The 23,224-nt window shown below is 33.4% G+C and overlaps 1 protein-coding gene and 1 long non-coding RNA gene across 5 annotated transcripts in view; one reads left to right on the plus strand and one right to left on the minus strand.

Moving 5' to 3' along the window:
* The window catches only part of LOC131802812 (uncharacterized), a 52,974-nt gene that overhangs the window by 22,159 nt on the left and 7,591 nt on the right, over positions 1–23,224 (plus strand). Inside the window, exon 2 of the long non-coding RNA XR_009342399.1 lies at positions 19,193–19,282. This is a non-coding gene — a long non-coding RNA (uncharacterized LOC131802812). The remainder of the gene's footprint in view (positions 1–19,192; positions 19,283–23,224) is intronic.
* Positions 839–23,036, minus strand: LOC131802809 (sodium/potassium-transporting ATPase subunit beta-2). 4 transcript variants are annotated; one of them, XM_059123444.1, is made up of 7 exons: positions 15,885–16,070; positions 14,537–14,825; positions 4,302–4,442; positions 4,107–4,226; positions 3,216–3,508; positions 2,980–3,148; positions 839–1,111 (listed from the first exon to the last, which is right to left on the minus strand). In XM_059123444.1, exons 2-7 carry the CDS (start codon positions 14,688–14,690, stop codon positions 1,008–1,010), a joined length of 981 nt encoding a protein of 326 aa, XP_058979427.1. In that variant the 5' UTR covers positions 14,691–14,825; positions 15,885–16,070; the 3' UTR covers positions 839–1,007. The 4 variants fall into 4 exon arrangements, with proteins under 4 accessions (XP_058979427.1, XP_058979429.1, XP_058979428.1 ...); XM_059123446.1 differs by lacking the exon at positions 15,885–16,070 and adding an exon at positions 14,949–15,207; XM_059123445.1 differs by lacking the exon at positions 15,885–16,070 and adding an exon at positions 14,912–15,207.

Here is a 23,224-nt window from a genome sequence, read left to right on the forward strand (position 1 = left end):
TAATTTTTGTTAAAGGTCTAAAAGTTGCCTTTTGTTATGTTCTGTGTATCACTCTCATGCTTAATGTTTAGTGTTAAATATCAGTCTTCGGAAAATGATACAATAAATTCAATATATTTGTTATTTTGGTTGTTTTTGGTAGATTTTTATTAATTTAAAACTTAAAAAAAAACATTTTTTTTTAATTTATGTCAATTAAAAAGTACAACTTTCTGTTTGTTGCAAATTAATTGAAAATCGTTACAATAAAATACATTTCTATGTAAAATATGGGCGTAGGCTAAAGGGGGGTGTTTTTTTAAAAGAGGCGTTTGGTTGACGGTTAGTTATTGGGGTCATTTTGGTTTTATTTGTTTGTTTGTTGGAGTTATTAAACTAACTTGTACAATTGCTAGAAACTAAAAAATGACACTCACAAAATACTTTTTAGAAGAGATGTTTTCTCTTCGTCTTCCTTTCTTCCTTCAGCTGTAGATCCTTTGATGGTGTTGTTGCAGGATTTCTTCTTCTTTATTTGTAGGTGTTGTTATAGTTGTATTAAATATACAATAACTAAACTTTACAATAAACAGTTCTAGTTTGTTTTGTTTTCTTTTTTTTAATTCTAATACAATAAAATTACATGCCCAAAGAAATAGAAAAATAGAAGGGGAAAAGGATTTCTTCCTCTCTCCCTTTATTGTGGATTTGTTGTGGTATTCGAGTTGTTTGGTGTTGTTTTTTCTTTTTGGTGAAATGGCAGTTTACTTCAAACAAAAAAAAAATCTTAATTAAAGCAAAAATACGACAAGTTGGAGATTTAATGATTTGTGGAAATATTTGAAAAGTATATTTCCCGTTATTTGTTTTTTTTTGTCAGAAAGTTATTTAAAAATCATACGATAATTGTTGATAAATTACATTTTAACTAAATATCTGTTTTTGTGTTTTGTTGTGTGTGTGTTTGTGGTAAGGAAGTTCTTTTGTTGTTGGTGTTGTTGTTTTTGTCGAAAAATATATATTTTGTTTTAATCTATTAAAAGTTCAAAGTGCACGGAGCCTAATCTCTCCTTGCGATCATGGAAGATATTTCTGGCCCAGGCTTTACATTCAATATTGATGATGATACCATCTGGAAAAGGAAAGAAAGAAAAAGGGAAAATGATTAATATTAAAGGGAGAACTGTGGGAAAATACAAAAATATTTATTAAAGAAAAAACAAAGTTCCTTCTGGCCGAACTCCAATCCAAAATCCAATTATTAGGTCCAATTACAAAATCGAAATATATATTAAATTTTGTTGAGAGCAATTTCCACCTTTTAATACAGAAAAATATAAAAAAAATCTAGAACAGATAGTGCTATATGAATTTCCGCACGCCCTTTTATACCCTACACCACATATTTGTAGGGTATTATATACCCTACATTATGTACATTTTTTTGTAACGTGGAAAAGGAAGCGAGATAGACCCATAGTTACTTTTGAGGATCTTCATAGAAACACTTTCTGAGTAGATTTATGCATTTCTGTCCGTCCGTCTGTCTATCCGTCCATCTGTCCATGTATTCTTGTGAACAAAATGCAGGTCGCATTTATTATCCGCTTGAGATGAAATTTTCCAAACAATATTTGTTTATCCCAAGGACTAACCCTATTGAAAATTGAGATAATCGGAGCAGATTTAGATATAGGTCCCATATATTTCTAACCGATGTCGGGTTAATTGTGCAACAAAAGGCCAAATAAGTCCAAATGACCTGAATTTTGGTACATCCCACCGAATTCAGTCTAGAAGCAAGTACATCAAAATCGGTTCAGATATAGCTATAGCTCCCATATATATGTTTAATCCGATTTGGGGTTTAAAGTCCCTCACAAGCGTAATATGCATTCCACAACAATGATCTTTGGAACCAGATACAGCTCTGATATAAGTGTATCAAATTTTGTCATGATCGGTTCAGATTTGGATATAGCTCCCATATATGCCTTCAACCGATTTCGGGTTAATTTTGCACCAAATAGCCAATATCAGTCCAAATGACCTGAATTTTGGCATATCCGTCTAGGAATAAGTAAGTTGGTGGAAATCGGTTCAGATATAGCTATAGGTGTTTAGGTCCCTCACATTCGTAATATGCATTCGACAACAATGATATTTGATACCAGATGTCTTATAGAGCTCGGAAATACCTTTGCAAAATTTTATCGAGATCGGCTAAGATTTGGATATAGCTCCCATATATATATCCTTAATCCGATTTCTCGAAGTGATATCATGCATTCTATAGCAATGTTATTCGGTATAAAAGATTAAAATATCTCCCTGAAATTTAGTGAAAATTGTGGTATCATCTACTTCAAATAAATTCTTTTGTTACGGGAGTTCTACTAAATATGCATAGGGTATCATATAGTCGGCCCCGCCCGACGTTTCTTTACTGTTTTTTTTTTGTTCAAGAAGAATCAATAAGAGAGGTATAGCCCGATCAGGCGTATACCAAATACAGAACGTTTTTTTTTTTTTTTTTGAAAATTAGTTTATAGATATTCTGAGAATCCGAAATGTCAAACTAATTTTGTTGGAAATGGCAGCTGGAACATCTTATATTCCGAAAAAATATGAGCTTGAATAATATCTATATTTAGGTATATGTATAGGCTTCCCGATGCCCATCATCAAAAAAATTCTGGGCAAAATATTAGAGCTCTATCTTAAATGTTGAAATCTCAATTGTGATAAACCGAACGATTTTTTCGCTAACAAAATTAATACGGCCTTCATCAAAGTCGATCAAAATGAGACCAGACGAAAATCCATGGGCGTGGGGAAAATAAAGTTTTCATGATAATATGTGAGATGAAATCAAAGCATTTGTTCCCTTTAATATGTTTGGCGTATACATACGGACCGTACCGGTATCAATAACCGAAGAACTTCGTCTCTACGTGAACTGTTTGGTAAATCCCTGATCTCGGATATAAAAACACTTACTTTTTGGTCTTTGGAAATGTACAGCAACCAAAGGACTTAAATAACCCTCCGAATTTTGGTAGGGATAGAAATAGCCAGGGAAACCTCGTATGGGCAAATAATCGACTGGACCAATATTTTCTTGATCGGCAGGATTTTCACCCTCACAGGACACCCAAACAGTGTTCATCTGAAAACAAAAAACAAAATTAAAACTATTGTCTCGAAATTCAAAGAGAGGAAAATATCTCGCTCACCTTATGGGGCTGTGTCTTTTCAATATCTGTAATGTAGGTTTTTAAACTTTTTGGCATCTTTTCGGGCAAATCAGCTGAGCTGTTATAGAATTCCGGTATCCAACCATAGATTTTATTCAATTTCAAGAATACACATGGTGAGCTCTTGTGATAGCTGTAATTGTTTTCCTTGGTACAGGGTGACCAGGTCTTAATGTCGACATCGCAAACTTGACCCTTTGGTGGTGGCTGATTGTAGTCACAATTGTAGATATTTTGACCACGGCCGGGAGTCAAACCAGGTACTTTGTAAACTAAAATAAAATAAATTTTCAATTAATAAATGTATGAAAATTATGGTATTTTAAATGTTGATATGTATAGGGGACCTAATGTAACGCTTTCAGGGTGTTGGTCTTAAAAATTTGGCCTGAATGCAGCAATTTGCTAACCTGGGAAAGAAATAACAAATGTTTAATCATTGGATATTCAATTTTTTGATTTTTACCATAACATTATTTTAATTTCTGGAGGAAAATTGAGAATTGTTGAAGAAATTTGAAACTGAGTGCCATGTAAGAAGTCAATGAGGATCTTCAAATAAATAATAAAAATTTCGAATTTAATTTTTCCAATACTCCCCTCTGTTTCAAAAAATTTAAAAAACAAAAAAAAAAAAAAAATTGAAATCCATTACCACTTACCACGGCCACTTGACCATGGAATTTTTTTGATAGAAGACATAGTTTCTTCGTATGTCACAACTTGCATTTGATAAGATTTTAATTACAAAAAAAAAAATTATTGGCGCATTAAGTGTCAATGCTGACTGGCACTCCAGACAAGATAACCAAACGACCATGGCCCCCATGAAATTGTCAACCACACCTAATTGATGTTCGCTTTACTTACCAGCTAAAAATTCATCCAATGAATCTGTCCATTGTTTGTAGTTTTCATAATGGGTACCCTTGTACCAAATCAGGGTGCTTTCAACATTTTCCGATTCTGGTAGGGGTCGGAAGCCGAGACCTATTCGAAAACCAAAAAAAAAAAAAAAAGAATGTTCAAATATTGAAAGCAATGAAAAATCAATCCTTAACTCACCTGGATTTGTTCCTATCAACGATCCATCGAGTGTCCATTTCGGTATGCGCGGATCCAATGTCTGGAAAAATGCCCACATACAAATGGCTACCAGCGCCGCTAAGACTCCATAAAATGCTGTGTAGAAAACGCCAATTTTTGCTAAAGAAAATTAGAAAAAATATGTCATAATTAGTATTTAAAAATTGTTCAATATTATTTTTAATTTTGGTGAAATGTGACGTATTTTCTGCCCATTGCGTTAACAGGAACGTCATTGACGAAAATATCTACGTCATTTCTTTTTCGTTTCAAATTCAGAGATATTTGTATGTGTTCATACAAATGCTCTTCACTTGAGAATAGATTATATAAATTTATAATAGGGTTTAATGTGGCATATCGAACAGTTGTAGCATTTGAGATTAGAAAAAAGTGATGATATCGTGACATTTTTGCAAGGCAATGTGATAAGATTGTGCTGAGCTGAATGTTTTTTTTTTTTTTTTTTTGATTTATTTTTAAAAATAAACCACAGCTAGATGTTCACTTAAAACCATAGAAATATTTGAAATTATTTTCGAGTTTTTTTTTTTAATTTAAATCAACTTTATTTTTATTCCAGAAAGAAGTCTTAGAGTTTATTCCAATGTAGATCTCAGAAATATTTGATAAGGAAGGGTAGCTCTACATTAACATTCTTAGAGGACTTTATGAACTTTAGTAGTGATCTTTGCATAGAAAAACTCCCAAAAATAATATTATTCTAATCTAAGTTTAAAAGCAGATTTTACCAAACAGACAAGCCTGAATATAATAATCAAAAAAAAAAAAAAAAAAAAAAATACTATTCACTTTTTGTTGTGCTTTTCGTGTGCATATCTCATCCCGAAAAACTACATAACCTACGTATGTCTTGTAGACTCAGATCTAAGTTAACGATTTCTTTAGATATTTCAGAAAAATCGACATCATTCAAACAGTTTTTTCAGAAAAAGTCGAGGGAACATTCGCTTCGTAACGAATTCGTTTAGAATTTGCAATATGAAAATTGAATTTTTTGAACTTTTTTTAATATTTGATCTAAGAGAATACGGAGATGGAAACAATTAACTTGAAATCGGATAAAGATATATATGGGAGCTATAACCAAGTCTGAACCGATCTTGATAAAATTTGGCAAATGTATTTCTAAGTTTTATTCGATGTATTTGCTCGAATATCGTTGTTACGGAGGACATTTTATGGCTGTGGAGGACAAACATAACAAAAAGAATGACCAATATATATGGGAGCTATAGCTATATCTGAACCGATTTTTACCAAATTTGTAAGTGCCAAATTCTATCCGATTTGTCTTAATATTACACGTTTGGTGCACAGTAAAACCCAAATCGGACGAAGGAATATGTTGGAGCTATATCCAAAAAAAAAAAAAAATTGACCGATTTTCTCCAATTTCAATAGGGTTCGTCCTTGGGCCAAACAAATGAATGATTCATCAGGGGTCCCCACCAAGGACATACATATCTTCTTGATCAGCCTAAAATCCAAAATCGACTTAACTTCTGTTCGAAGAACTTTTAAATTTGGCATGGAATGATGGGTAGTGAAAAAGCGATCTTACAAAGCCTACATATAGGTATAAAAAGCAGGCTTTTAGAGTCGATTTAGTGAAGTCTGAAATAAGTATTCGATTTTGGTCCCTATATTTTTGTCTATATTAGTGCAAGAGCGAAAAAGGGATATATCGGCTCACTGTTTCTGGTACCTCCCCCCTAAAAGTTCTAAATTTACATATTTTTCATAAAAGCCGATGGGAATGTTCTATAAAGTCCAAACTTGACATATGGTAATATTAACATCACACTAAGGAGATGTGAGATAATGGACAATACTGGTCGATTCCTCTAGTAACACCCCAAAAATATGTCAAAATTTTGATGATAACTTTCTTAAATGGGAAATCTTTGTCAGTTTTTTTTTCAAATTTTGCCCAGTCTTTTTTATTTTTTTTTTTATTTATTTATTTTTTATTATTATTATTATTATTTTTTTTTTTTTTTGATTAATAGAACAATTGTGAAATTTCAATATATAACCTCACTTTTCCTGGCACCTTTCAAAAAAAAAAAAAAAAAAAAAAAAAAAAAAAAAAAAATAAAAAAAAAATAAAAATCTATATATTTCAAACTACATGAATAGAGTACCCGATATAGTCCAAACTTGGTAAATCAAATAATTATTGGGATTCTCTAGCCTTTTTGCCATTGCCGACAAATATCGGGCGAATTACCTTATATACATTTTGATACTTCATATATATTAATTTTCAGAGCATTTTTGGTTCGTATTGGGCAATATGTCTATTCGGAAGAAATTATGAAATATTCGGCTAGATTTCGTCTCAGTTCACATAACCGTGTTGTATATTTTTTGTGCGTTTGTAGATCCTAGTATGTTTTGTAGAACTTGTCGTTGCACATTTCCTTTTCTCAGTGATTTTGAATAATTTCCTGCCTAAAATTAATAAATTAACCCGTATTTAAAAATCCCCAATAAATCCTAAATTAATCTTCCGACTTGTTCATTATTATTAATTATAACACACACACACACCAAAAAAATCATTCACACAATAAAAAACCAGAATGAAGACAATAGAATTATTAAATTATCGCCACAAATTAAATGAAGTCTTTTAAAAAAGCGGCAATAACAGAACATTAACATTGTTTTGAAATTGCCATGTTGCTGTTGTTCTTGTTGTTGACTTCCAGAAAATCTTCGTTTTTTTTGATGACAGATGGGAGGAGGTCGTGGCGGGATGGTCAGTGGTGATGCGTAATTTAATTGACATCATTTAAACGATGATGATGAATCGAAAAGGCACGTCATGAACTGAGAAAACCAGACAAATGGAAAACTCTGCCGGGAAGCCAACCCCACTGGACAGAGGAGGAAGACACCATGAGGTTGTTGTTTGTCTGACTTCTTGTGCCAGTTTAATTTATGGAGGTTAAAGATAAATTAATTACGAGAACAACAACAACAAAAAAGACGTTTAATGTGTTCTGTGAGTAATTGAAGCAACTCACATTGTCGAATGCTCTCAACGCTCTCAGAGCATCCCAGGAAAGAAATTCTAATGAGTTAGCAGGTTTAAATAAATGCGGTTTGTAGCTGCTACGTGAGTGAGTTTGAGTCAGGTTTAAAAAGAATAAGCTGTATTCAGCCATAATCTGGCTGCATCTGTATTGCCAGATTATGGTATGAGTAAATTTTGTTGTGAGTGAAGTTTTATTTATAACAGAGAAAATTGTAGTAGACTAATGAACGAAGCTCTTCATTCTTCTCTTTAACAATAACTTATTAAGTACTGCATTTTCTTGGAATTGCAAACAAACACCGAGTGGGGAATTTCTTAAAACAGGTGAACTACACAGAGCGTGTAAGTGTTATGTGCACTGAAAAGATTAAGTGCTTGGGCATGTCGCTAAATCTGCTATGTGTAGGAATCATCAAACCTAAAGGACTAGTTTGTCCTATTTGTACCCTCCACCTTGAAAAGGAGAGTATGTTAGGTAGACCCCATAAAAGTGTATATATTCCTAATCAGCATAGAATTCTAAGTCGTTTTAACGATGTCCATCTGTCTGTCTGTTAAAATCACGATACAGCCTCAAACTTTTGACAGAAAATTTGTATTGTGTCTAAGATGGTTGGTATTGAAAATAAGATATATCGGTCCTCGTTTTGGTATAGCCGCCATATAACGGTACCTCCCAATATTCGGTATTTTGATGATTTTCGCCACATTTTTCCACGGATTTGTCTAAAACTTGGTATATGTAGGTCATAACAGCTTTTAGCTTCGGTGGCGTAACATTGTATGTATAGGTCCACGCTTTCGTATAGCTCCCATATAATGTTACCTCCCGTTATTCGGTATTTTGATTATTTTTGCCACATTTTTCCATGGATTCGTCTAAAGATTGCTATATTTAGCTTCGGTGGCAGAACATTGTATGTAGAGGTCCATGTTTTCGTATAGCAGTATATCCTGATATTCGGTATTTTCATAATTTTTGCCACATTTCCCAACGGATTTGTCTAAAAATTGGAATATGTAGGTAGTAATGGGTTCTAGCTCCAGTGACGGTACATTGTATGAATAAATCCATGTTCGCATATAGCCCTCATATAATGGTACCTCCCAATATTCTGTATTTTCATGATTTTTCCCACATTTTTTCCACGGATTTGTCTAAAATTTGGAATATGTAGGTAATAATTGGTTCCAGCTCCGGTGGCGGAAAATTGTATCTATAGGTCCACTTTTTTATTTAGGCCCATGTAATGGTAACTTCCGATATTCGGTATTTTGATAATTTTCGCCATTTTGGCAGATCACAATCCTTGAAGCATAAAATTGTTGATGGAGGTTCCCGTTTTGGTACGGCCCCCATACAACGGCCTCACCAACTTTATAGGTTTTTGATAAGTTTAACTGCATTATCCAAACGGTCTTACTGGTATATTTAGTTTAAAGTCGAACACGCTTCAATTCAGATACTTTTATATAAAAATGTTGTCTTAACCCAATGGTGAAGGGTATTAAAAGTTCGGTATGGCCTAACTTAATGTTTTTTTACTTGTTAAAATTGTACGTGTAGGTACTCAAGCTAAAGCCTGCTGCCAGTGAATTGTCAAAAAATTGAGAATAGCTTCTGCTAAGTTTGCGAAATAAGGAAAATTTTTCAGAATTTGTCTCCTACATCTGCCCAAAATTTTTAGTACTTATATTTCTTGGAGAAAACCCCCTATATCTGTCAGTGAGGAGATGTCACTATGAAATTTGCTCAATATTGTTGACTACCTGGAATCTTGAAGCCACTTACATATATGTTCGAAATTTCTAAATAAATTCATTGGAAATCAAATCAATACAAAGGAAATGCCTACTTCCAGTTGTTAATAAAACAAAACAAAAATAATCGATTGTTAATTACATTCACCACAAACAATACGATGATTGTCAAGATTTGGAAATCGTTATTTTTTTTGTTTTCGAATAAAATAATTCATTAATTGTTTTCATTTTTTGCATCATTTTTTTTCAACGCTAAATACAACATTTTCCGTTTATAGGCACCGCAAATGCATTAACAAATTCCATTAATTTAGATTTCTGAATGTCATGGTGTACCGATTTGATAGAACTCATTTGGTGTGTCCGTCTTTTTTTATTTTTTGGCGGATCAGCTCTTCGTAATGCCCAAGTAAATATCAACAAAGAGGAAAAATAGACGTCATTTGAATAGGGGATGGATAGATATTTGCCATAATTGCCACAATTAGCATTGGCTGTGAGAAAGCAACCATCGCCATTTGACAAACTTTTCTATTTGAAAAACAAAAAAAAAAAAAAAAAATGGATTTTTACATCAAACGCCCAATGGCTATGGGGTGCAAAAGAAAAGGGGAGAGTCCAAATGCACCGAAATCTAAATGCAACAGGGGTTTTTCTCATTTGTATGTGTGTATATGTGTGTGTGTTTGGCTTTGTGAATGCACAAAAAATGTCCCAATTTATGGCCAATTATTTGACATTTTCATATGTGCAGCGAAATGATGCTAATGCTTTTGTTGCCGTTCTGATTTCGGCTGATCGCAGTCACAGAGCAAGGTTAAGTTTTATTTTGTGTACGGTGTACGGCATTAACGATTTCCTCCCTCTTAAATGGGAGGAACCCAACAACTAATTATGTATAATAGGGTACAACGAGCCCAACAATTTGCAGAGCGTGGGTGTTCTTCAAATGAATGACGACAATGTTATCAAATGCCAAAGGTGTGCCGAACTATGTTGCCCATATAATGTTGTTTGGTGGTTTGAAATTATTGAACAATTAATTTATATTTGCTCTGTTTCATTTTTTTACTGTTTCACTTATTAATGGCAAAAGGTAGTGAAGGGTTTCTTCGAACTGGAACACACATATTCTTATTCCTGAAAATTTTAGTTTTTTAAACGCAATTACAGGGTGAGATAAAAAAACTGCAACAAAGTCAAACGCCATTATTTTTACATTTTTTTTTTTAATTTTTAGGCAAAAAATGTCGGAAATAGCATCAAGTTTTAGAATAAGTTTAGATTAGTTTGAATTGGTCACCATTGGCACGAATTATGGCCTTCAAACGGCCAATAAAACAGTTACACGCTGCCCTAATGTTGCTCTGCTGTATTTTTGCCCATTCCCGGTGAAGCGCTTGCTTGAGGTGATCGACACTTTGGTATTTTTTAGTGCCAACCTTGCTTTCCAAAATACTCCAGACACAATAGTCCAACGGATTGATATCCGGAGATTTTGGTGGCCATTGCGCGCTGGAAATGAAGGGAAGAACCTCATTTTGTAACCATTATTGGGTGGCGCGTGTTGAGTGCGATGGTGCTGAGTCCTGTTGGAATGTCCGAGGTCTGCGGCCAAAATGTTTGCGTGCTCAAGGGTGTTATACACACTCCAGAATATTTTCGCGGTAATATTCGGCATTTATTTTGATGGAACCAAGAGCAACCATCGGTTGTTATGGCTGCCCACTCCATCACCATGGCTGGCGCTTGAGTTTTGGTGGCCAACCGAAGGTTCATATTTTCAGTTGACCTTTTTGGCAAGTAAACACGATCAAACTGCTGCACAACAAATGTTTTCTCATCGAAGAAAACCAAATTGCGCAGTTCTCCACTTTCGACCAAGCGAAGCAACTCTTTCGCCCTCTGAGTCTTTTTTTTCTGCAGCGGTCTAAGTTCTTGCACTTTTTGGAATTGCAATGGCTTTACCCCGAGGTCATTTTTCAATATTTGGTGCATGGAAGATTGCGATACAATTTTTGATTTTTTATCCAGTTATTTTTTTCAATTATTTTATTTTAACTGTATCTAATTATCATAAAATGATATATTATGTGAAAAAGAATGCAAAATTGTGTCAGCATTTTAAAAAAATTCTTGTGCACTCATTCCACCCTAATATCTCAATACATATTTTCAAGTGCTCGCATTTATGTACCCTTTTGTCGGCAAATACGTGTGAGTGTCTGTGTGTGTGGGTATGCACATAAATTTATTCTAAATATGTTTTTTTCTGTTCATGAAATAGAAATGACAACAAAATATAATTATTTATTTTCAGTCGGTCGGTCGGTCCTCGACATCTTTGTTATGCAAACAAATTTTGTGTAAATGCCGAAAGGTGATCATGGCGACGATGCTTTCGTAATCGATGAAAATGTATTGAGATTTATGAAGAATAGCAACAATGAAAAGGAACAAAATATTAATATTCAATAAAAATTGAACTAAAAAAAATTACCTTAATAGGCATGTGTTAAGGAACCTCCTTCTGTGAAATATGGCATTATCAATATCCTATTTTGAACGTATTAGATATTAGGTCATATAAAATCAAATATCTTTAAATAGCCTTAAAAATGTCCATTAATTTTTTCACAGAAGATATAATTGTAAGCTGTATCTAGGGGCTGAATTCTAGTTCCATAAAATATGAATTGAAAAATATTTTCTTGTTAATTTTTATTTAGATTTTCTTCCCTTCAAATTTTCAAAGGTCATTAATTGGGCCTTAGAAAAAAAAGTTGTCGACGTATATTCTCTCCCATTCTAAAACCTGCAAGAATGTATCAATAATCGATTATTCCCTTATGATGACGAAAAATATGCAAAACCAGTTGATTCTTGCAGGTTTTGGAATAAAGCTAATATATATTAGGTAATGTAATAACAAAATACTTGTCGATCAAATATTGGTATGTTCCAGAACCTATAGGAATCTACTACTTTTGTAATTTCCTTCGATATTATAAAGGGAAAATCGTTTATCGTACCAAAAACTTTTAGATTCTTGCAGTTCTGAAATAGACAATGATAAGTATGAATTTTGAAAATGATATGCTTAGGAAAAAAATTGTTGGAAATATGTCGTTAGATAGTTAAATAATGGCTGTAAATTACGCGAAAATTATGAATTTTCCAATTGGTTACGAATCTGTTTTTAGTGTTACCAGCATACCCCAATTTCGTGAACTTTCGGATTTCTTGAACCTGAGAAGTGATTATTTTCTGGGAAAAGGGCAAGTTTTGTTTAATTCATAGCCGAATAATATTTTTTTCTTTCCCCAGACTTTAATTATCATCTCTTAATTTCCAATTCCATGGAAGTAGGGACTTTTTCATGCCAAATATCGACTTAGTAATATAATTGGTTTCCGTTTTCCTTTCAAGAAACTTCGTTCTGACTACTACAACGATGATCTCTACAACAATATCATCAGGCGACTATTCAGCTCTTTGTTTTAGTTTGAGCCATTTGCTTCAACAATTTTTGAGGCATAATTCATAACTAATTATCGGAAATTATCAGCAACAAGTCTGGAAAGCAGTTCTTATGTCAAGGTTAAATATAGGCATTTCAATATTCTGTGTCTAAAAACTAATTACCATCTTTTCAGGTTAAAAGTTTTTCCTGATAAAAAAATTACTGTAAAAAAAAAAAAATATTTCAAATAGAAAGCCATGAGGTCTTCTCATAAAGGACTAAATCCGGGCATTTATAAAGTCATCGACATGGAAGACGATAATATCAAAAAATAAAGGAAATTTCTATGACGTATCTTGTAAAGACCTGAGATTTTTTAAGATTTTTGTAAGATATCGTGGAAAGTTTTTTTGCCATTGCATACATTTGAAAGTCCAGGGGTTATGAACCGTGTTCTGTTTAATACCTGACCAGCTTACAGATACTGTGAGCCCAAAAATGAATTTCGAAATCCTTTTCGGGTGAGTACGATTAAGAAGATCGGAAAATAAAACATAGGCCTAGGACCTTGGGACGCATTTGCATACATCGCTGCTGTATGTATGGCATATATGGGACTTTATTAAAACCCAGGAGAATATATTTTTTTGTGATCCAATCTGGATAAAAAACGTTCACGGAACTTTTAGATTTATTTTATTCCTGGGCATGCTTAGTTGACTGGACAGAAATGGTTTAAATTTCTAAGAATGGGTTTGATTTCTAAGAAATACGGTCTCCTATAGAGTTTCAAATGAACAGGTTGGGAACGAAATATTTGATTCTCCAGCTAAGAATTTGGATTCTGTTTATATATTTCGATTTTGTTACCTACAATGATTGTTGATATTTTCAAATTAAATTATTTTGGAGGCAAATTTGTACTACAAAAGGGGTTTCCTTCATATTCTTAAAAAAATCTTCATAAACAAAAAATGTCAAATGTCTATTAACACGAATTGACTTTCTTAAAAAAAAATCGTGTATATCTGGAGGACACCTCTTTTTTTACGTCCCGATAATCTATTATCTTCAATTCTTAGAAGTTCTTAGAATTCTTGAAAGAATCTAATTCCATTATGTGAAATTGAAAAAAAAAAAACTCTTTTAATTTTTCGACTTATCATGGTAACCGAACATTAATCCTTGGAATTCAAAAGACCTGCCAATTATTTGCATTTCAAAAGAAAAGTGTCATAACCTATATTTTGCTGCAATTTATTTTCCGTAAGAAAACTTACCCCGAGAGAATTTGTTTCTGTATTTGTTGTTAAAAAATGTCAATGATTTTTTAACATGAACTGACTTTGATACAATCCTGTATATCTGCATATCTGCAGGACATTATTTGTTATTTTTGTTACCTCTACGGATCTATTATCCTATATTGTAAGCTTAGCTTCTTCCATTATGTGGAATTAAAAAAAAACTTGTTTAATCCATTATCAATTCATCTTTGACTTTTTACGGTAACCAAAAAGGACTCACACTCATGGCAATTTTTCAAAAGAAAAGTTTCATAACCTATTTTTTGGTTGCAATTTTTCCGTAAGAAAACTTACCCCATGAAACTTCGTCTCTGTATTTCTTGTTAAAAAAATTTCAATGATTTTTTAACATGAATTGACTTTGATGAAATCCTGTATATCTGCAGGACATTATGGTTTTTTTATTTTTGTTACATCTACGGACCTATTATCTTATATTCTTAGCTTAGCTTTTTCCATTATGTGGAATTAAAAATAAAACTGCTTTAATCCATCAACAATCCACTTTGAATTTTTATGGTAACCAAAAAGGACTCACACTCATGAGCATTTTTCAAAGGAAAAGTGTCATATCCTATTTTTTCTTCAATTTATTTTCCTTAAGACAACTTACCCCATGAGACTTTGTCTCTGCCCATAACGGTGCCCTTTTCGGTGTTATATAAAAATGTGCCCCAGTGAAAGGATTCCTTGCGTCGTATTTGGAATTCCTGGTCGAGGCTTGCATGGTGGGGCTGGTGGTGCTGCATTGGTCGTGGCTTTGACATGTTGTGGCTTATTTGAAGTTAATTAAATAATAATAAGTTTTCCAGGACAATAAAAGTCCTTTTTTGTGATAAATATTTTTTTTTATTTGCGATTAAATATTTGTAACTTTTTTCTTGTTTTCTTGCTGATTAGATCTTTAGAAAAATTAAAAATAAATAATATATCAACTATTATGTAATCGAATAATTTATTTTTCTTCTTCACAATAACACTTCAGCACCTCGTTTATTTTCTTTTTTATTTGCCAGACACTGTACTTTTCGTGAGAGCGGGAGTCGGTGTTTTTAAGTTTCTCTCTTTGTTTACAAAGACACCATTAAGGCTTAGCTTGATTCACCACCGCAAGAAGCAGATTAAAAACAAAATGAAACTAAATGCCCAAAATGAAACAACCAAACCAAACCAAAAAAAAATATATTGAAACCGATTTCCGATATTACAAGAATTCTACGATCACTCGCGATCGCCCGTACATTTGCAACTACTCTTAGCCATAATTTTCTTTGAAAAAATTTCTACGGAAAAATGTATTGCTGTCATGGCCAAATGTAAAGAAGCCTGTGATTTCATTTCTTTTTGGGCATTTTGTTTATCTTTTTTTATCTCTTCTATGGCAATATTTTGGCCATACACAGAGTCAAGTCAATGTACTAAACAAATAAATAAATCTTGCAAATGTGGATCATCACGAAATGACGATGAAGGAGATGATGATGATGTTGATCATCATCATTTGCAGCAGCGTCGAGACAATCTTCATTAACCGCACATTATTTTATTTTTGGGGGGTCTGAAAACATTTAGAACACGCATAAAAGCGAATAGCGTCATTGGCAAATATTCATTTATCTGTTGGTGTAATTTCGATTTCTCAAAGGCCACATAAAGTCAAAATTTTTCAATTATTTCATTATGAAAAGTGCATTGTTATTTTAACACCGTTTTAAAAGAAATTGTTAACAAAAAACACATTTTTTTCTTTTGTGCTGAGACAGCCACACCTTGTTCAAAGAGAGTTTGATTAACAACTCTTCTAAGGTGAGATTGAGACAGACTCAAGTGTACCTCCAGCGAACAACGTGTATTGAACAGTAATTATTTGTTTGAACTAGTTTGGAAACTTTTCGGCCGATTCTTTTGATAAATATTTGCTTAATTTGTTATTATTTTTGAATTAAGAAATCTATGTTTACAAATCTATTCAATTCACAAGGCTTTCTGAAACGAAGCCACTGCACAACACAACACAATTTGTTTTATTTTTTTGCTGACTCAACCAGGAGACGGTCTGTTTTTTCTTCTTCTTTTTTCGTTTTCGGACTGCTTAGTTAGCGCATTTCAAAACAAACACTCGTATCATACTGAAAACCAGTATCTAAGTTGCTGAGACATGGCTTGAATATCGGCCAAATAGTCTCAAAAACCGCCACCAATAAACCAGCAACGGCAATGGCAGCTATTTTCGAACCAACTGAAAACGACTCAAACAAGAAGAGTTAAAGAGCGGGAGAACCTCCAAAAAATGTATCTGGTCTGTTGTGGTTGTTGGTTGGGTGCTCAGCTCGTAAACAAACCCGTCTGTCCAAGTGAAGCCATGATCGACAGTTTGGCATTTTAACAATGATGAGTTAATTGGATGCCAGAGAAAGAGCAGAGAGAGAACAAGATTTCGATTGTAAACGAAATTCAACTCATTTTAGTTTCGGAAAATTGTTAAACAACTCAAAACAAGAAAATTTTCAAGCTTGAATCGATTAACACAAATGCCTTACCGCCGCACCCTTTTGTTGTCACTTCTCGTGGCTGAGGGCACACTCAACTCAACCCAACTCTCTTCTCTCGTCTAGCGTAGAGATCTCCGATTTCTTTGTGTATACATTCATTCATCCACCATCCATAAGATACATTTGTAGTGTGTTTGTTGTTTTTGTTGTTTTTAACCACGTTGTTATAACACTTTCCGTCTAAACTATACACTCAACTAGTTTTCCAGTTATATGGCAGGGATGGGAAAGTTAACAATGAAACGTATCGATTTACAAACTCGTTTGTTGTCATATTTGATTTTCAAATTTTATATTTTCGTTAACGGATATCGCAAAATAGTTTTGTACTTTAAAACATAACCGAGTAAGAATGACGCAAAGATCGACTAGGTCTAATTTTTGAGAAAAAATTGGGAAGAACTTAAATTATATGCAAGTCTGTGGGTTAAAAAATATTTAAAATCTAAAGGAAAAAACCCAACTGATATTTTTATAAAAAAGGAGGTATATTCTAAACACCTGGCATTTAGAGAAATATCATTACCCACTTATATTTTAAGTTTATGGTCCGCAAAAACAAGTGAAATCGGATATAATTAAGTCATATGTAGGTCCAATGTTGAATCTTTTTGGTAGAGTGATTTTGTACCAGATAATTGCAAATAATACCAATTCTTTTGGGAAACCTGAAACCTTCAAAATACCTTTAAATTCTGTTTCAAGAGGATAATACCAAACAGTGCACTTTTATGGATAGTTTTTTGTTTTTTTGCAGGAAGGCTATATATGAAATTTTTAAACCAGATTTGTGTGTAGCAAATTTAATTAGAAAGTTCATTTGAATCCTTCGATATATTTATTATCGGGAATTACCATTATAAAGGGACTATAACAAATATAGGACCTATTTGGAATAAATAAAAAGCAGTAAGTTTAAATACCCTCCACAATTTGGAACAACATTTTCAAAAAAAAAAAATATATATAATAATAATAATAATAATAATAATAATAATAATAATAATAATAATAATAATAATAATAATAATAATAAATAAATATAATCCGTTAAAAATGCCAGTAAAATTTCAAAAATACCGAATATAGGCGTTATATTGGGATCTATACGAAGACGTGGACATACATAGGCAACTTTTGTCATAAGCCATATACAAATATTCAAATACGAAAAAATCTGGTAAATAATGTAGCTAAAATCATAGAATTGCTGTATATGGAGAAGTACAATTATATCGAGGCTATATGAAGACCTGGACCTGCATAGACAATTTTATGTCACAGAATCTAGTGCCTATTAGGGACTTCATCCACGAAATTTTAAAAAATGTCGATGAATATAGTACCTAAAATCGTCAAAATACCGAATATAGTGGGGGTTCTGATATATGTGGTCTATACGAAGACCTGGACCTGTACAGACAAATTTCTGTCACAGGATGTAGTACCTGTTAGCAACTTCAACTACGACATTTCAAACAATTTCGACGAAATTAGTACCTAAAATCGTCACAATATCGAATATCGGAGGAGTACCGTTGCATGTGGTCTATACGATATCATGCACCTACATGAACAATTCTCTTCCAGGGTGTAAAGTGCTTAGAGTGCTTGTGTAGAATTTAAGACAATTCCATTGTAAAATGTGGCTAAAATCATCAAAATACCGAATATCGGGAGGTACATTTATATGGTGGCTAAACGATATCGTGGACTTCTACAGACAATTCTCTTCCAGGGGGTAAAGTACTCAAAAGGAACTTCTTGTGTTTATTTTCAGATAATTTCATTGAAAAATGTGACTAAAATTATCAAAATATCGAATACAGGGGGTACCGTTGTATTGGGGCTATACGATATCGTGAACCTACATAAACAATTCTCTTTCAGGGTGTAAAGTACTCAGAAAGAACTCCTTATGTGGAATTTCAAACAATTCCGTTGGAAAATGAGGCTAAAATCATCAAAATACCGAATACAGGGGGTACCGTTGCATGGGGGCTATACGATATCGTGAATCTACATAAACAATTCTTCTTCCGGGGTGTAAAGTACTCAGAAAGAACTCCTTATGTGGAATTTCAAACAATTCCGTTGGAAAATGAGGCTAAAATCATCAAAATACCGAATATCGTGGACCGATATATCCATCTTCGAACATGACCTGCCTGCAAACAAGAGACTGATCTGTCCAAAATTTTAGCTTCCTATCTTCATTCATTTTGACTCTAGTCTGATAACAACAGACGCACGGACGGGCAGTGCTGAATCGGCTTAAAATTTTACGCTAACCAAGAATATATATACTTTGTTATGTCTAAAATTATTTTTTCGATGAGTTACAAACGGAATAACGAACTTAATATACCCTCCATACTATACATGGTGGAGCGTATAAAAAATGAGTCTACCTACTCATAGTTCAAAAATGTGGAATTGCATCTGATTCAATTGCAAATTGAAATTAAATCTGTATAGGACATTTCTTTCGAACAAAATGCCAAATAACAGCTGATTCGGGTGGAAATTATAAATACTACCTTCAAAGTAATGCAAAAGGAGGTAGCGTATTTCGAGGCGTTGCAATGATATTGTCAAAATTACTCAAACCTTTTGTGGATATAAAATTATAAGGCCCGGTTAGCATAGGTTCCACTTGCATTATATTTGACCCATTTAACAACATATATTAATCAATAAATAACTTCATTTTTCAGGGAACTTTTCCAACTACGGATGACGGCTTAAAATATCTTAAATCGGGATGTGTACAAAAACTTGAATTGAAACCAGATCAAATCCAAACAGTAAGTAAAATTATCATTCGTATCTTGTTGGTTTGTTTCATAGTTCGCAATATATATATATATATATATATATATATATATATATATATATATATATATATATATATATATATATATATATATATATATATATATATATATATATATATATATATATATATATATATATATATATATATATATATATATATATATATATATCATAAATCGATATTATAAAAATGTGAAACCTTAACGACAAATTTATCTACTACAAGTTTTTAGTAGTTCGAAGAAAAAACGCTAAAATGTCATTACTTTTTAAAACACTCAAATTATCTTCTTTTAACTAGTTCTAGTTTTTATGCCAATGTTGTATAACACATTTGCACTGGCTACATTAATCTGCCAGTGCAAATGTGTTATATACAAAATAAGGGTTGCAACAAAAAAACTCGGTTTCATTAACGGAACAGGTAGCTGAGGTATTTTCCCTCCAAATGCGACACAAAGCATAGTTCACAGGTAACAAGAAAGAAAAGGCAAAAAGGCGTTATGAATGTTAGCAAACAGTGTAGATATTTGCATAGCAATCAGTTACAATAGCTGCGAAAAGTGTGTGTACAAAATGATTAAAAGTCAGTACCTGTAAAAGGGAAGACAAAAGACAAAATTGAATCGAAGCAGGAGCTGGACAGGATCAGATAAAATTACTTTTGTTAAGTGTTAACTTAGATTTTGAATATAATGGCGATCTCCACGGAGGAAGTTTTCGTGTAATACCAACTAATATTCTAAATTAAAAATTTAAAAAATATCAGTCGGTTTGTAGCAGACGACAGATGTATACCTTTAGTCAATGTTCGATTATTTAAATATATTTTGACTTTTCTTATGATTATTCAAATTGTTGATCCTCTATGGAGTAAGTTCCGAAGGAATGGGCCAATATTGCAATATATCGGACCTAAATAAATATGATATTAACATTTCAACGTGCCAGGTTTGAACTATATTGGATACTTCCTTCAATTTTATATGAGATGTGTGATAATTTTTAAAAAATGTTAAAATGTGTGTTAGGTACCAGGTATAGTCGACCGAAATATTCCACTTTCATATTTCATCTAATACAGATACAAATATTGGTATGGGCAAAATTACAAGTAAATCGAACATTTATATCCAATTTTATGCAAAATCATAAATTCCACTTTTATCTCAGGTTTCTGATTGAGAGAAATATTTAGATATAGCAAGAATCACAGTACAGAATCGCAGCTTTCTTTCGCAAGTTAGGACAGATATAAATATTGAAAATTGTAATTTGTAAGCCGAGGCAGCAGAAAGGGTTCGCAGACCTTGTTCTAGCAAATAGGAGCTTCCAGAAGGAGTGGACCGATATACCCCATCTTTACAGCAGGCCTGGGGTCGCTACAATATTGTGATGTGTGAAATATGAAAAGAATCGGGTGCTTAGTTCGGATTTTATAATAGTTTTGGATATTCAAAACTTTGACCGTTTGTGGAGGAGGTATCAAAAAGAAATGGTGCGATCTCTACTATCTTTATAACAGATCTTGTGTTGATGGAAATATTGAGATAAGCCAGGTTTGAATGGAATGGGATGTTAATTTTGCGTTTTATGAGCTTCACATATATTAAAAATGTAAACCCTTTTGGGGGAGGTACCGGAAGGAGTGCACCGATATTTTCCCTCTTCACACCTGACCTTAGGTTAATAAAATAATGTGATGTATGTAACATAAAGACCATCAGACTTTTACCCCATATTTTATAAAAATTATAATTATTCAAAATGTTGACCCTTTGTGGGGGAGGTGGAGTGGACCAATATTGTTCATTTTCAAACCTAACGTAGCACTAATGGAAATATTGGGATTTGCAGAGTTGAAACAAAATCGTATAACCCCTTTTCTTTCTGTGCAGTAAAATATTTTATTTTTGAAAATGTCGATCTTTTGTGAGGAGGTACCAGAAGGATTGAACCGATATTGCCATCTCCGAAATCGATCTAAGTTTGATATTAATATTGTGATGTACCAAGTTTGTACCAAATCGGATACTCCCTTCGAGAGTTATCGAGTGCACCAGCCAGACAGACGGACGAACATCGCTAGATCGACTCTAAATGTCCTGAAACGGATTTGGTTCAAAGAAACTTAGGGTCTAAAACCGTAATTTCGATAAAGCAAGTTTTAGTCGTGTCAAATGATACATACCCCCTCTAGCAATATGGCTGAGGATATAATAAAATACATTGGAGAAACTGATAAAAATAATAAATACGTAGTGTGTGTTATTTTGTCGCCTTGTACACCGATAAAACCCAAATTGTCCAATCCAGACTCAAAACTTCTTTTTGGATTCCTTTGTCGGTAGTCCCAAGTCTGACCCGTTAATAAGAAAGACTTCGGCTTAATTGACCTCCTAATCAGAGGCCTAAATCCGTCAGGCTCACATTTTTTCCTTCTAAGGATGTATTTTGTGGCGAAATGTGCATTTTACAAATCCTTAAATAACTGCAATTATATAATCATATCATAAAAACCGTAGACTCAGATACAATTCTTTACACCTTTAAGAACCTCGCATTGATAGCTTTAATCCCCATACATATACAATATTTACACACACTTTGATATCAATCACACAATTTTCAAATGCAGAGGTCACAGTGTCAGACATAATGGAAATCACACTCAAATCTCAGCATAGAGGCAATTATCTAATTGATATCGTTCTACAAATCTAAATGTACACAGACACACACACATATATACTCAAATAAAGCCAGTCTGACAGCTGTCAGGCTTTAGGAATCTTCATCTGTCGCAGCATCAGTCGGCGAACGACAGAGCAAATAAAGATTGTAAATTTTTGTAGTCTTGGCGAACAAAGATGCGAGCGCAAATTTAAATTTGAATAGATGATCGGCGGAAATTCAAAGATTCTTTGAAGGAATTCTAAGTTTTTATATATAATATATTTTAATTTATATTTATTTATATTTAATTTAGTGTTAGGGTTTATAAAATTATCCGTGATCCTTGATTTACATATGGAGTATTTGTTCTTAGAATCTTTTCATATATTATTGCCGTGAAGTTTTGCAGCTCTCCTCTTAGGCTTGTCCTTTAAGTTTTGTTTTTCCATCTCCTAAACCCCCTACCCCCCAACCACCATTATCCTTCCCTCCTTTCCCTTTCACCCAAAACTTACCCCAACTTTCAACAGTCCGACCGAAATACTGCTGGGTCTCGTCATCGTAGATCATTTGTTTCAGCGACTTCTTCTTTGGCCTCTCTGGTGGACGGGCATAGTAGTTCTGGAAGGCGTCAATGGACTCTTCGGCAACGGTCGGCATGACGAAATTCAGGAATAGATCCCTTACACGTGAACGATTGTGATGGCTAACCCGTTGAGGACGAAAATCCGTCAAACGTAAAAGGTTTCGGGGATTTATGACGCGTGTTTTAGATCCAACCGCACAATGAATTCGATTCGATGGCCAACGGTTATGTAATATTTAAACAGATTCTAAAATGTTAAATTAGCTTTTTTCTTGATTTCGTTCGGTTGTTGTTTTTGTTGGCGGGTTTCTAGCTCAAGCGCCTTTAAGTAACTAATTTAAAGAATAGTTTTCTTTATTTAATCCGAGAGCTATCCGTCTTTTTGTGACCAGAGAAGAAACCGAGACCCGTGTGCTACTCAGGACTCCACACACAAACGAATGACCAACACTTCCCGATTTCGAATCTATGAATGCTGTTCGTTGTCGTTGCGCTTCTAATTCAAGATTTGTTGCTGCTGTTGCTGCGGGATTGGATTGGATCATTTGACGTTGTGGCTTGGCACAGAGTTGGGCAGTCGCTGTAACATAAAAGCACTTGCAGTGGTTGACGACGCAGCGCGCTAGCCCCAAAGCCGTGTTTAGGAGAT

Source organism: Musca domestica, unplaced genomic scaffold, assembly GCF_030504385.1.
Source record: "Musca domestica strain aabys unplaced genomic scaffold, Musca_domestica.polishedcontigs.V.1.1 246, whole genome shotgun sequence".
Taxonomy (NCBI): Eukaryota; Metazoa; Arthropoda; class Insecta; order Diptera; family Muscidae; genus Musca; species Musca domestica.